Here is a 16,062-nt window from a genome sequence, read left to right as displayed (position 1 = left end):
ATTGGAACCAGGGGTAATCAGAAGGCGCTATGCCTAGTGAGTTTGTTGGGTGTAGCAGAACTTCCCTCTAGAACTGCAAAAGTGTATTTTTTTAGAATTCTTGCAACGTGTCATACAAGAGGATGACTTTGTATCTGATCGTTATTCCTGATTTTTTTTGCAACAATATGTCATTGAAACTATCCTTTTTGCCTGGCAAGCAAAGAAATCGCTATTATTGATACGATTTTACTCGTTTTGTATCTTTCTCATCGCATGTAAACATCTGAAGACCATTGATTAATCAGGTGTTAAGCTGTCTGAAAGTTCTTTACGAATCTGAGTTACGTTTTCTTCCAAAAAGTCTTGGAATTTATTGTCTTCGAACATTGTTGGTCCTTAAAACCGTTCATTGTTATTGACAATTGGCATATAACGAAACAACCTCGCCATACGTTTCTAAAATTATTCGATGGACTTCGGCAGGGAATGTTTTCAAATCAAAATAAAAGTCGAAAATGCAATGGAAATGAACGTTCCATGATTAGCTTATGTCACAGTATAGACAGACTATATATTTTACGGCGTATGTATATACGCTGAATAACTCAATAACATTTGATTGAAAAATAGTTGTTTTATATAGAGGAACGTCAAAACTATCGATTTTAAGAGTTAGGTTAAGGTGTATACTCCGCATTTCACCAATGATATCGCCAATCAAAATATAAGCAACACGAATTACAATACAAAAAATGTTTGTTATAATTTAAACATAACCTCAAATTTCAGGTTATCAACAAAATTGTTAGAAATAAATAAATTGTTAGTCTTGGAGAACAGTTTTAATATAGAAATTTTTAAAAAGTCTAAAAGAATGCAAATGAAATAAAGATGTTGTTTAGAAATCTTAAACGACAAGTGTTGTTTGTATACAGATACGACACTGTTCTCGTTAATTTTTACCGTCTTTTTTTCCACGGCCTCCCCGTTTCGCCATTTAAACGGAATAAAACTCCATGTTAATTAGAAGAACATAACCTCGCCAAAGAGAAAAACGGAAAAGTCTCAACTTCTGAATTAAAAGTACTCAACGGATAACGCCCGAGGAATTGTTCGGGACGCGGCTAATTAGATAATAAAATTATCGAAATGTATATTTATGTTTTCCGAGTTTAAGTCGGCGAAATTGTTTTTCGCTTTCTTTTCATCTTCGACGAGTGTGTGTGTTGTAAACCGCCACATAATGTAAGCCATAGAGTAAAAGAGAGAAATCTCAATAGGGGTCTTTAGAAAAAAGTTTCGCTACGTCCAATATCTAGATGAGATTATAATCGTCCACTCAAGTAATTTGAGTAGTCAGTTTAAATATCCAATATAGGCAGCAGTAAGGAAAACATCTTCTGTGAAGACATTTGATTGGTTCTTTGATAAAATTTGCCACATATGTGCGGCACGAGACAACCCTGACGTCATGTTTCATTAACCTATGCAATTTAAAGAAAATTTAATAAAATATAATAAAAAATATAATTAGTGAATAGTGTAAATACAGTTTAGTATCAATTTAATAGGATCTAAGCTCTGTATTTTTGTTTTCTCATACTGAAAGCAAATTTTGAGCCTTTCCTGTTAAAATCTTATGTACTTGTTTAATCCTAAAGTACTTATAGTGAGTCATAACTGAATGAAAAGAAAATTTACAATTGATTTTTTTTTACAAATGTTTTATCAACTAACCTGAATCATATACAATACATATGCGGTACAACGTAAAATTTTGTTTGTTAATATAGGAATATATAGTACTGAAGGTATTGAGTCAAATTATTGAGTAAATTATCTAAAGCTCTCACATGTTCATCCTCTTCATAATTTCCTAAAGGCGAATGAGATGAAAAATTTATGATGAGCGCTTTAAATGATTTTTGAGACATGCTCATTAAGGGATATATATATATATATATATATATATATATATATATATATTCGGATACTTACTCAAAATATTTTACTCAAAGTATATAGTTATTACATTTTCAATTGATAGCACTTTAATATATTTATTTTTAGTTGGACAATAAAATTTTGCACTATTTAAACACTGCTCTATACTGCTCATATCCCAAGAACAAAAGAAACAATACTTGGAACATTTGCCGACGAAGCAATTATCATGGCAAAAGATGTATCTCTGTCTAAGACTGTAGAAGTACTGTAGGAAAACTACAAGTAGCGGTCAACAAGATCTACAAATGGGCTACATACTGGAAAATACAGTTTAATAGCTCTAAATCTGTCCATGTGAATTTTGCGTGGTGGCGAATGACAAAAACCTAATTATATCAACGGAATCAGCTAAATACTTCGGAATAAATCTCAATGGTAGGTTAAAGGCGATACATCATGTTAGACAAAAAGCAGAGCAGGTTAGACTCAACTTAAACTCGGAAACTTAGTGGGAAGATACTCTCAACTTGGTCTAAAATCAAAGAGATTTGTTTATTAGTCAATCATAAAGGCAATTTGGTACTATAGGATGTAAATATGGAGTTGCACTAAACACCAAACCAACTGGTAATCCAACGCAGCCGAAACAAAGTCCTACGGTGAATCACCAATGCTTATCGCTACGTCTCCAACAAAAGCTGCACGATAATCTCAAAATCAAATGGATATACGAAGACATCAATATTGATTAAATAAAAATATAATCAATACAGCTACTAGACAACACGCAGGAACTCAGAAGATTGGAGCGAACCAAACCACGCGAACTTTTTATTTTAATTTGGTAAATACATACTGATGTATTAATCCCGTACCCGCCTTGTTTGTATATTAACGCAAGTACACCAGAACAATAGCAATCAATTAATTTGCAAACTAAGAATATACTAAGCATATCTAATATCAAATGTAATTAATTAAAAAAAATTAAGCACTGGATCTGGTATTGAACTTAGGTCAATGAATAAAAGTATATCTCCTACCAGCATAGCTTCTTTCGGAAGTGGATTAATTTCTGAAACTAAAAAGTAAATATTTGAACTAATCAAATGCCTTTGAGGCTCTTACCAAAGCAGCTAAAACGAGTACTAAGTTCAAAGTAGTGACATCTCCATATTGGACGTCGCGAAACATGTCTCAAAAATTGCCTATAAAGTTAAATATATTATCTATGTGTGTACATAACTAAATAAAAAATATACCTGATAAATATCGTTTGGTAAAAAAATATCAGCGACCTGTTGCGCCGAAACATCCTGAAGGCCAAAACCACCTGCCCCAGATTGATTTGATTTAGACTCGGCAAAATTAACGCGGAATTTTGTCAACAGTGTCTTGGTCGTTTGCAGCAACATGCGGCATTGATCGGTGGACCAAACGCTACGTCCTGTCCTCTCTGCCACAAGATGTTCCTCGGAGGCGAGGCGCTGATGGAACACATGAAGCACACGCACAAGGACCCCAACGCTTCTGGAGTAGCTAGTAAGTATTTAAGTTTGATGTAGATGGTCGTCGAAGCATATTCGACGAAATGCGATTAGTTCTTAATCGGAAGAAAGATTTAACCAATATCGTAAAGATCCTTTGTTGGTACAAGCCTCCATTGGATAAATCTCGTTTCCCATTTCTAATTAAAGCATGTTATAGTAGTGCATGGGTATGAAATGAAATTTAGAAGAACTAGATGGTGTAATTAATGCTCGATTTCATTGGTCAAAACAACAACAAAATATCATTGATTAATATTACTGGGGCATGCTTATATATGCTAATATGTTTCCTTGTGGATCGCATAGAACAACCAGCCAATTTATTTCAATGTCAATTAGTAAAGTAAGCCTAATCAAAGTAATCAATACTAGGCGTATTCAAATACATTTAAAATTATTCTTCCAACAGTTTTTATATATTTCGATAACATAAATCTTCTTTAAGATAATTTTAAACTTTATTTTCTTTAAGCCAATGTTTAAATTCTTCTGCCAGTTCTGTTCTTCAAGCCAGATATCAAAATTAGAATTTTCGATAAAGAGTATATGTATCTTGTAATTATATAAAATATCTTTTCTTAAAAAAAAACTTGTGGTTTTTCTCCAATTTCAAAAATGACTAAAGAATAGAAAAAAAAGAGATTATTTAATTAAATACTAAACAAATAGTCGTTTTTTGAGGATTATATTTTTAAAAATTATTTATTAAAAAAATTAATGCTTATTTTAAATCCTATATAGTGCTGTGATATTAAAAATATTTAATGATGGTTCCTATCTTTAATTAATTTCAATTTGTATTATCTAATACAATGTATAATTAGTTATGTTATCAAATATACGTTTTATAAATAATAAATTCTTATCACTATTTTTTGTCTGTATGTTTGTGTATTAAGTTTTTATTTTATCGTATTATGTCACTGACATAATTATATTGAATGATTTTACATCTCTAATTAACTTATTATTCAGCAGAAAAACGCTTTTGATGCTATAATTGACAATATAATATAACCGAAAAGAATCTTTAATTTAATTCTGCAAATATTTTCTCTACAAAAAAATATATCTATATTTTATGATTGTGTAAAAATTACGTCCTTTATTTAACTCACTTTTGTTCCAATTTCAAAAATGCCCAAAGAACAGAAAATACAGAATGATATGTTATGATAATTACATATAGAAAAATGGTTTATAGAAAAATTCAAATTTTTTTATTAATAACTTTTTGGATACTATGATATTGAAAATAGTTCTTATCTGTAATTAATTTCTATAGCATGTGATATTTTGACGTGATGTGATTTTTTAAAACTTGAAAATATATATTTGACAATGAAAATCTATTTTTGTGTTATTTTGTCAAAAATACGAAAATATTCATTTCTAATTTGACTGTAGAAATTTGTCGTGAAAAGCGGAAAATTTTGTCATTATATATCTCTAATTAGGTAACTTATTACTCAGCAGAAAAACACTCTTGATGCAATATTGACATATAAATTGTTATATCTAAACATTTAGAATACGTATCCAGAGAAAATAAGAAAAAACTGATAAGTAGTAACAAACTGCACCAAATATAATGTGCCAAAAAAAACATCGTTAAAAAAGGCACGTCTTTTTCAGTCCATCGGTTGCAGCAGAATGCGAACACCATCGAAATAATCGAGGGAAAGAATAATGAAAAAGAAAGTTAATTCGCTGATGATTAATAATAAATCAGGGGCTGTCTAGAGAGCACTTAAAAATATAAAAGGGTTTTTTTCTTTGGGGAGCTATTCAAAACTTGAAAGCATTTTTGTTTTTGATGCCGCCTCGTTCATCTTTACACCATGTTTATTTTTTAATCATTATTTAAATCGACGAAAAGAATCGTTCCTTAAGAGGTCCAGTTTTTTTCCTACGCTTCACCCAGAACGTCTGACGCTCGTAAATTTATCTTTATTTGGACGGTGTACGTTCTAAATCTAGCGGGCTGGGACGATCTCAAGGAAACAATAGGATACATGTTAAATCGAAAAAAAAAATGTTCTTGCCGCACGTTTGCATGCCTTGGTACTGTGTTATTATTACTTTTAACTTCGTTATTATCTTATTTATTGCTTTGTGAGCGGTCCTATCCTTAATTAGTTGCTTATTTTTGCCTGTCTAACCAACGAAGAAGAACTGACAAAAATACATCAACGTTTTTGTCAGTTTAATATCATCTATTAATTTTTTTCCACACAATATCGATATAATTTACTTCATTCTGTGAGACATTTGCCCTTGCACAGTCACGAATTTTTTTTTGTATTTGTGGTTGTCACGGTATCCGTGGCAATTGTTTTTCCCTAAATCTAGGGAATTTCTACTTGTATTATATCGATATCAGAGCCAGTCCATTTTTCGTGTCTATACTACAGCCAATTTGTCTTAGACAATGTTTTTAATCATTCATCTAGTTGACTTCGATAATATTTTAATGATTTATCCATTTTCTTTTTAATGTTTTAATAGTTTACGTTAAGTATTAGGTTTAGGAAAAAGAATTGCGTATTTTTTTTATTTTTAACAGCAGGTTTTACAAAATACAGTTAATATTTAGAGCTAATTGATGACACATTTAATGATTGTTTTTCCATGAAGTCCATAATTTCGTGTAATTACAAGACTCAATTGACGTCAGGTCAGAAAATTCTGTCTTAAAAATATATGTCTGTTTTTCAAGAGATTGTCGACATTCAAATCAACAAATTGCGAAAAAAATAATCCGGAAGGAAATCTGGCTGAAAGAAAAGTCATAATTGTAGATAAAAATATTTATTATTATTATAGATAGATACAATGTAATAATATAAATCTTTTTTAAAATAACTTTTAACTGTATTTCCTTTAGTGCGATGGTATTAAATAAGTTTTATCTCTAATTAAGGGAGGTCAAAACATGCAATCATTTTTTTGATCACAAAAATTATATATTAGATGGTTCTTAATAACCGAGAAATAGCTCTTATCGTTACCTTTAATTAAATTATATTTAAGATTTTTTCTTAAACATATTAGAGATATAAGGATTTTCAATATAAAGTATATGTATTTAGCTTCTTTCTTAGCTTTAGCTCTTATTCTTTATTAAACTCTAACATTGAATTTATCTTATATATATTATATTTTAGATAAATATAAAAACACAATACTTTTTCTAAACACTAATCTGAAGAATATATATATATATATATATATATATATATATATATATATATATATATATATATATTAATATATATACTATACAAAAAAATCATTAAAAATAAAACTGAGAAGGAAATAATCACTGGCTGAAAATCAAAACGGAAAAAACAAAGTGGACTGGCCTCTGTCCGGGTTAGAGGACACCTAGTTTATTAACTAACCAATAAGAGAACGTACTATTAATCAACAATTAAGAACATAATCAACGACAAAACGAAACAATCGCTTTTGAAAGGTTCCTGGGGTGCTTTGCTTTATCTCTTTTTCTCTCTGTTGTTGACGTCATCGATCCTTATTTAGCAAAGAGAAGGACAGCAAATCACCCGTGTCCCGTGTGCGGAAAGCACTACGTTAATGAGGGGTCCCTCAGGAAACACTTGGCCTGTCATCCCGAAACGTCGCAACTTTCCAGTTCGTTACGAATGTGGCCGTGCTCGGTGTGTCAGGCGGTTTTCACTCACGAATCAGGTACCTGCGAAGAGATGTTCCTTAAATTTAGGGAAATAGTAGGTGTCGACAGGATGGAGAATGATTTCTTGTCTTCGGACCTCGTGGTGAGATAAATATGTGGTGAAGATAGTGCTGTTTGCTGATTTCGACATAACGAGACAACGAGCAGCTTTTTATCGTTTGAAACAACTTAATCAGAACAACTTCCATACAATATCATATATATTTAACGCATATTATCTCTTTTTTTCCACCTTTGCGGAAAGAGAAATAGAAATTAAGGGTTTCACAAAAAAATTGGAACTGATTAAACTTGATTCCCAAAAGATCCACAAATTATACAAAAATGTAGGCGAGATCATCAGAAAATTCACATGTTGACAGCTTAACCATATAAGCTATTTATCTTAATTTATAAATAGCAAATACGAGATAATTAATATCAGTATGAAACAAAATATGAAAAAGTATTAAAACATGTTGACCACGTATTATATCCTTTACATTTTAGAATCACATTTATATTATTTCTAAATAGTAGAAGGAAGATATAATTATGTACAAAGTAAGCCATGTTAATGTTGTGAGTAGCGTCATCAAAGTCGAACATATAATTTTGCAAACAACATTATCTTAGCTATCATACACCGACAAGAAATCATTCAGATCTGATGATATTGTCCACATATGTGTAAGGGCTTCAAAAATAAGCAACCCCAGTCATTATGTATTAATTTAACGTTTTGGTTTTATTTATTTTTTTAGGACTTTTGGCACATTTTTTCTCATATATATATATTGATGTCGTATAATTGTTTTTTCATTATGGAAATTATTTTGACGATGTAGACATATATATTTTATTTTGCATGAAACTATTCTCTTTTGCAGTTTCTTATTGAACACACATATGTGGGCAAACGGAGTCTACAGGGTCGACCGCGGGGATAATTCCCTATTTCTGTTGTTGGATCGTGCTCCAGTAATATGCATTTTGTGTTTTTTTTTTTTGGTCTGCGTAAATGAAAAAGAAATTAGAACGTCATCATCGACCCTGTAAATTAATGTCGTACCGATACCGGACTGTATCAGGCTCTGAACCGCAAACCAGATGTTATAAAAGTTTTTGTTATTTTCCATCAGGACTTTTGAGTCACATGGAGCACATGCGCATGGATCCGAAACATCAGTTCGCCGCCCAATACGTCTTGTCCAGAGCGGCAGCAGAAAGAAGAGAAAGAGAAACGTTATTGGCAGCAGTTTCAGCTACAGCCAGCGGCAGTGGATTACTAGGTTTAACTGCAATGGGAGCAGGTAAATAATACATAATTTGAGATTATTATTACACTTTAACAATAATGTTTATCAAATTTTCGTCAAAATTCATAATCATTATCAAATCATCATTAAATTATTAGTCAAAAGTAAACATTTTAATTATTATACATATTTTGATAGGCCAGTTATTTCTATCTGTACATGTTGCTTCTTTGGTTTAACACGCTTTCCAAACCTAAAATGACAAACGACAAAGTACAGTAATATTACCAAAACTAGATGACCAAAAATAGAATACCAAAACATACAACAATTTATAGTTAATACTGCCTTTTATAAATAAAGACGCAACACAGATTCATCAAAATATTTTCCATCATTTCCTACAACTTCTTTCCAACTTTTATGATACATAAAAGAATATAGAAAATGTTTTCTTCTTTCTCATAAAAGAAAGAAGAAAGAACTATATTGGTTTGGCACACATCGATAATTAGATGTTATATATACGCTCCTTGCTCAGTAAGTTTAATTAGTTCAACTAGCTTCGGATCTTTGGAACTTCTACAGTCAGAGTTTCATTAGGTTTTAGCTCTTAATTATTAATTTAATTATTATATTTTATTAATTTAATACACTACAGGGTAATAGCATCCTATGCACAGCAGAATAGTAATAGTAAATTCATTTTTTCATTAAAAATTTGTGAGTCCAATAAGTCAATAAGTTATTAATCTTTCGACTTTTTTGGTCTTTATCAAGTTATTTATTATTGATATCAAAAATTTTAATCATTGAAACCAAAGTTTCTAAAAACGTTTGATAGGTGTTGGCCGCAGATATCTTCAGAATGTCTTATGTTTCTTATGTTGAGAATGCATTTTTTATCGTTCAATATACTAAATAAAAACTGAAAATGATTAATTTATGCAAAGAAATGTCAAAACAATCGTACTAAATAAGTTGGGTTATTTAACAATTATTTATATTGGTGTTTCGCATTTTCACAGATATAGATGATTAAAATACATACAAGCACCTAATATTACTTTTTCAATGGAACAACAGTATTCAAACGTAATTTTTCGATTTGCACAAGAAACCTACCGTAACAATGCCAATGTTTTTGTTGTAAAGTTTTATTGAAAAAAAGGTGTTATACCATCAAGATTGTTCACACATTATCATTTTTTCTTATTCCAACATTTTAAGGCTACAAAATATACTTATACACTATTCGGAAATATACTTAATGTCTATCCAAAGCTATTTTGTATATACGTCATCTAAATTTGTGACATCAAAACGTCGCAATGTTATAAACTCTGAGTTTTAGTTCAGGTTGGCTTTGACATACAACAAAATTCTAATCTAAATAAAATAATGAAACAAAAATACTGTTATCAAATATAATTTATTTTTAACATTATAGTGAATCTAATGCATATATTATGGACTAAAAATACAATACTTAAAACTACATTTAAGTAAACAACTACAACAGTTAGTAGGTTAGGGTTGTGATTAATTATATTTACATTGAACTCTTTTCCATACCACCTATGAGTTAGAGTTCTAGGCGCGTTTGTAGTTGTATCCCCTAGAGGCCTAATCCACCTATTTAACAATTGCATGTCCAAGTAGTATATTTTACTTTCATTAGAGAGCATATTTACCTTTTACGCTTAGTTCTTGTGTCCTTCGGTACAGTGTATCCTTGTAAAGATATTTTTAATATCACTGTATTTCGCCTTCGTTTGTTCTGTTAAAACCTGTATACATCTTTTTTGATAGAACTAGATTTAATCACTGTATTCGCCTTAATGCATTTGCTATATCTGCAAAATAATTACTTTTCTTTCTCATCTAACACATTGTAACCAAATGCTCATGTATATTCTGAACAATTACACACATATCTGTACACATCAATCTTTTATACATTAACATTTCCCACAGTTATCATATATTAATAATCATCACCTTGTCTTAGAAATTGGCAGCAATGAATCATATCATTATTCAGAAAGTTTCATTCAAGTGAACTAATCTGTTAATTTCCAATCTATCTAATAATTGTTCACAATCCCATCATTTGTCAATTTCTTCTTCAATGTTTCTGATCGAGCTCACACAAACCGAAAGTGTTATTTTCGACAATGCCTATCTCCAGCATGAAGTACAATATATCTGAAGTATAATAAATGTTATGAGTAATAAAACCTAATCAATTGTTATTCCAACGTCCATTAACTTTTGTTGTCATAACTCTATTTTTATCATAATCTTGCCATGAGGGACCATTGGGCATATTGGTCCCATTCTGAAATATTCATGTCTCATCTAAATATATAAATTGAAATAATAAGTCTCCCTACAGGCTAGTTCGGCTACACATTCGTACTTATCAGACAGCATTGTGTCTCTTTTTAAATAGAATGAAATGAGGAGGAAAATATTGTATGATTTTAAAACGAATTTACAAATTGCGACAGACAATAAATTAAACATCTTGATGACGTATGTACAAAATAACTTTGGATAGACTATATATTCCTTTAACAACATTTGTGTTACGAACTATATTATAAACAAGCAGGAGGAAGAAGAATACATACTTTTATATCGATAATTAGTATTCCCAAAAATGTATTAAAAAATTAGAAACTTTTAAAAAATGTGTGTTAAAAGTTGATTATGTTCTTTGCAGCAAGTGGATCACCAATGTGTGCATCACCTAGCGCTCACAGTGACAGTTCATCTGGTAACGGCAGACTATCATCAGCAGGATCAGAAGCAGGAGGACTGAACAACAATAACAACAACTGCAATACAAAATTAGGTGATATCTTACGAAGTGAGTTATTTACACGCGCACTCATCTTTTATAATTTTCCGCATACATTCATATTTTACGTTCGTTAATCATTCAGTACCGTCATTTTCGAATCTAACCTTTCATGTTCCGTAGGCAACAACGGCCTCCACCAACAGTACAACACGATGGAAGATCAACTTCAAGCCAACCGAATGGCTGTCATAGCGAACATGGTGGGCCAAGGAGGCGTACCTCCGAATCTGGGATCTGATCCCGCAGCGAATATCGCCAACATCGCCAGTCTAGCCATGAGACTTGGAGTCACTCAGGTAAGTGCCATCTCCCTATGTACACTTCGAAAATGATTCAAGCAATGTCGCTCTTCAGGCCAATCAAGTCAACAACTCGTCAAACCCATCCACACCGCCCATCACCAACGAGGCCCTCTCCTCCATCTCGGTGAACGCGATGAACGCGATGCGCGCCACTATGGACATGAGAATGGATGTGATGCGAAACACCGTCATGGACATGTCGCAAGCATCCCAGCAATCGGCACAGCAATCAGCACAAGAAGCCTTACGGATGCAGGAAGCAGTGATACGATCGCAAGCAGAGGCAGCTCTTCGACTGGCCATGAGTCAAGCCCTCCCTCAACTGAATCAACACCAGCAAGAAAATAACCATAGTCCTTTACGCCATAACGGTAAGTTCGTAGCCTCTTTTTCTAGGAGTTTATTCTAGAGTTGTTTCTAGAGTTTGTTCTTCACGCTTTTTGTTTCCTTTTATTTTTAATTTTTTTTATGTTATTATTTGTTTTTTTAGAAAAGCACATTCCGCCATTTTGGCAATAAAAGGAACCATTTTATAATTTAAGTAAGTTATTATATTTTGTTTTTTTTTCTAACTTACACCTACCTGATTCTATCTATAACTGTTAGTCTTTTTATTAAAATATTTATAACAGGTCAATTAAAAAGTCCCCGTCCTAACACATAGATGGCGCTACTAGAATTAAATCAATGTTTTTTAGTTAGCCTTAACTATCAAAAGATGCGTGTATAAATTTGACAGCTGTCGGATCATTAGTTTGTGATTTGTAACATTTTGAGTGAAGCAACTCTTGTTATTGTGAAAAAAATAGATAAAAACGAATTTTGCGTGTTGATAAAATATTGCTTTTTGAAGGGAAAAAATACAGTTGAAGCCAAAACGCGGCTTGATGCCGAGTTTCCGAACACTGCCCCATGAAAATCAACCATCAAGGATTGATATGCTAAGTTTAGACGTGGTGAAATGAGCACCGAAGACGGTGAACGCAGTGGACGGCCAAAAGAGGTTTTTACCGACGAAAACATTTAAAAAATTCACAAAATGATTTTGAATGACCGTAAATTAAAACTAAATGAAATAGCAGACACTCTAAAGATACCAACTAAACGTGTACATCATATCATTCACGAATATTTGGGTATGAGAAAGCTCTGTGCAAAGTGGGTTATGTCTTCGGTGCTCATTTCACCACGTCTAAACTTAGCATACCAATCCTTGATGGTTGATTTTCCTGGAGCAGGGTCCGGAAACTCGGCATCAAGCCAAGTTTTTGCTTCAACTGTATTTTTCACTTCAAAAAGTCATATTTTATCAACACGCGAAATTCTTTTTTATCCATTTTTTTTCACAATAACAAAATTTGCTTCACTCAAAATACTATAATTCACCAACTAATGCTCCGACAGCTGTCTAATTTAAGCACGCATCTTTTGAGGGTTAGGGCTAACTAAAAAACATATGGATTTAATTCTAGTAGCGCCATCTATGTGTCAGGCGGGGGACGTTTTGACTGACCTGTTATACAATACCTGAAATATAACCTGCAAGACAAACATTATTTACACGGGAACAGTATTGCCAACATGCAACAATGTGTACTATATTACATGGTGTACATATTATTTTGTCTATTAGCCCTTTGTCTTCTTCTAAATATCAATGAAATTAAGGAAGTAATAGCGCCACTTCTTAACGAACACAACACTAACTCAACAACCTAGTAATGCGTACAATTAAATCTATTTAAAAAATATTTATTTTCTACAAATAATTTGCCTGTTCCTATATTTGTATCGTTTTATGTTTACTAGATCCTCTAAAATGATCCTCAGTCGCAATCATTGATTTGAATTGTTCCAGGGCACTACCAGGGTCACCAGACTCAAACCTCTCAACAGCTCAGTCCCGATCTCACCGAGGCCTTGAGGCTTCAGGAGCAAAGACTAGAACAGGCCCTGAGATTACACGGCAGCGACCCGAGATCGCTCGGATTCTCCCTGGGCGGCACCGGCAATCTGCAGAACCTGCAGCAAAACCTGCAACAGAACCTGCAGCAGAACCTGCAGAGCAACATGCAACAACAAGGTCAACAACAAAACGCTAATAATCAGCCATGAGAATTTAGTTACTACTGAACACTGAACTTTAAAAATTGATCCTTCTCATTGATTTCCGTTTCGATTCAGATTCATTTTTACCACAAGATTTTAGTGAGGCTTTTTCTAGCGATGGATCATTCATTTTGTGGATAAGGTTAGACGAAACTTAGAGAAATGTGCCAAACGAAACTACGATATGGTTTCAGTACAATTTTCCTTTGATTATGGGATTAGGGAGCGAGAAACGTAAAGTTAGTGTTCAGTATAAAAAGTTGTAACAATGCCCAAGGCATTTAGCATTATATATATCACACTTTAAAAGTGTACCCACTACAAAAAATCGTTTTTAAGGATGTATAGGTTTAAGTGTTGAACAGAAAAATGGATGCAAACGTTTTAAATTCAGCGAAATTCAAAACGTTTCTAATCCCATGCAAATTTACTTAAGCTGTACATAGATAATTGTTTCTAGAGTATATTAAAATATCGTATGAATGATCATAGAGAATTTGATATATCTTGTTTATCTCTATTTTTTAAATGACCACGCCAAAAATCGAAATTCGAAAATTTAGTCAGAATCGAGTCCTTATTATTGTTTTTTGTTTTATTTTATATTCACCAAAAGTGATTTTATTAGCACGAGAAAACCAAATTGGCCGGATATGTATCTTTAGCAATATTTTTTTTGCAATCTTTCACTGTGATTATTAAGATTATATGTTTATTTTTTAAGAAAAAAAATCAAAAAAAAATGTATAATTTTAGAAAAATCCTGCGACGAGCAATGGTGTGGTTAAACCGAGTGGAACACCTCGAAATATCGGACAATAAAAATAAAAGATTCTCAGTTTCGTTTCGTTATTTGTTAAAAGAATAATCTTGTTAACGTCGCCTTTTGGTGGTCGGTAATTGTTCCTTCACCAAATCGTCATTATTGCTCCAAAGAAGTTTTAATGACGCTCCCAAGAAAACATACAGTTACCGTCCACCTAAGGCAAATAAATTCTAACGTAACAATTAAAACCAAATTATTTATGACGTGTTCCATCATCAATACCACCGGAGAACGTCTCGGTCGTGATTTTTACGTTTTTTTTTTTCAAAGTACAAAACATTTCTTAAAGGGAAAAATAAAAATGGTGCGAATGTCGAGCGAGTGAGAATAATCAATATTTTTTCAACGATGAAAATATGAATCGTACTTAAAAACAAAACAAACAAGCTAAGGAAAAATATTTAACTTAAAAGAAACCTTTTATTTTTCGTACAGTTGGCAAACGATTTTTAAAACGGAACAAAACTTTAACGATTTCTTGGATTGGTTCTTCGTTTTTCTGTACACATGTGGTTTTATTGTTTTCCTTTCTTCAGTGTACATATATCTGCAAAATACAAATAAGAGCCTTTTTGTACATATGCCCCCCAGCGTAGTTTCCGTCCCGGAAAGGAGGACGAGAGTTTTCCCGCTACCATTTCTTTTTTCGGTTCGAAAACTCTCCCCCGTTAACGTCAGGCCATCAAAACAACAACAACAACACCCACACAAACACAATCTGTATATAAAATCGGAAACTCCGTCTTCCTTTCCACGGAAAATGCGTCCATAGCCATTAAGAAACAATAGTTAAAAAAATAAATACAATAGTTATATTAACAACCAATTTAAGGTTGACCAATATTTCCCATAAAAGTGACAAAAACGACATATTTTACACACATAACACAGGTTTAGATCGTGTAAAATATTCCGAAACAAGGAAAGCACTGCGTAAAAATTATTTCTCCATTTTTTCCAGTCACACTTTTTCAAAATTTTACTTGGTTTCGACAATAACAATACGGTCTCAATTAATCCGTCGAATTTAACATCAGTCAAAATAACGTTCGAGGAAATTATCGCAACAAAAACTCTCTGGATTTTTAAAACGATTTGAATGATTAATTGTGACCGTAAAAATCCCGCAAAAAAATATAAAAAACTTTTCAATATAAACATATAGAGAGATGACTGACGAATTAACGAGTAACTTTCTGGCAGATTTTTTAGGCTTTTACGACAAGAAAAAATCTAAAGACGAATCTGTCAATTTTTACGCAATTACAACACCCGATTTTTATCGACAAGACAGGGGAATTTAGTTTTTCTCCATCGGGAGAGGTAATACCCCGTCTCTATGTAGGGTCCGAGCGGATTACGGACACCACACAAACGAAAAATCTCGATTTCGGCACAGGATTAATAGAAATAAATCGTTCGGATACCTCGGTGACGATCCGCTCGAACCGTACATAACCTCAAACATCCACCCAATGTTGACAAACGTACATAGTTAAAATACATAAAGCAAATTAAACAATA

At 32.3% G+C, this 16,062-nt stretch overlaps 1 protein-coding gene across 14 annotated transcripts in view; it reads left to right on the top strand.

Annotated features, from left to right (window-relative positions):
• The window catches only part of LOC143193448 (uncharacterized), a 161,439-nt gene extending 146,892 nt beyond the window's left edge, over positions 1–14,547 (top strand). For 8 of the 14 annotated variants that reach the window (XM_076399658.1, XM_076399649.1, XM_076399653.1 and 5 more), the window contains 7 exons: positions 3,321–3,471; positions 7,023–7,190; positions 8,316–8,486; positions 11,161–11,307; positions 11,422–11,597; positions 11,656–11,974; positions 13,462–14,547. In XM_076399658.1, the coding sequence (XP_076255773.1) occupies positions 3,321–3,471; positions 7,023–7,190; positions 8,316–8,486; positions 11,161–11,307; positions 11,422–11,597; positions 11,656–11,974; positions 13,462–13,718 (1,389 nt within the window). In that variant the 3' untranslated portion in view covers positions 13,719–14,547. Of the gene's footprint in view, positions 1–3,320; positions 3,472–7,022; positions 7,191–8,315; positions 8,487–11,160; positions 11,308–11,421; positions 11,598–11,655; positions 11,975–12,093; positions 12,145–13,461 lie in introns of all 14 variants that reach the window. The other 6 variants (XM_076399652.1, XM_076399651.1, XM_076399656.1 and 3 more) reach the window with 4 other exon arrangements.
• The last annotated feature ends 1,515 nt before the right edge of the window (positions 14,548–16,062 follow it).

Source organism: Rhynchophorus ferrugineus, unplaced genomic scaffold (assembly GCF_030347505.1).
Source record: "Rhynchophorus ferrugineus isolate W39M unplaced genomic scaffold, kcgeb_rfMv2 rfM3, whole genome shotgun sequence".
NCBI lineage: Eukaryota > Metazoa > Arthropoda > Insecta > Coleoptera > Curculionidae > Rhynchophorus > Rhynchophorus ferrugineus.
Note: the sequence above shows the minus strand (reverse complement) of the source record. Positions and strands in the feature narration are given on the sequence as shown.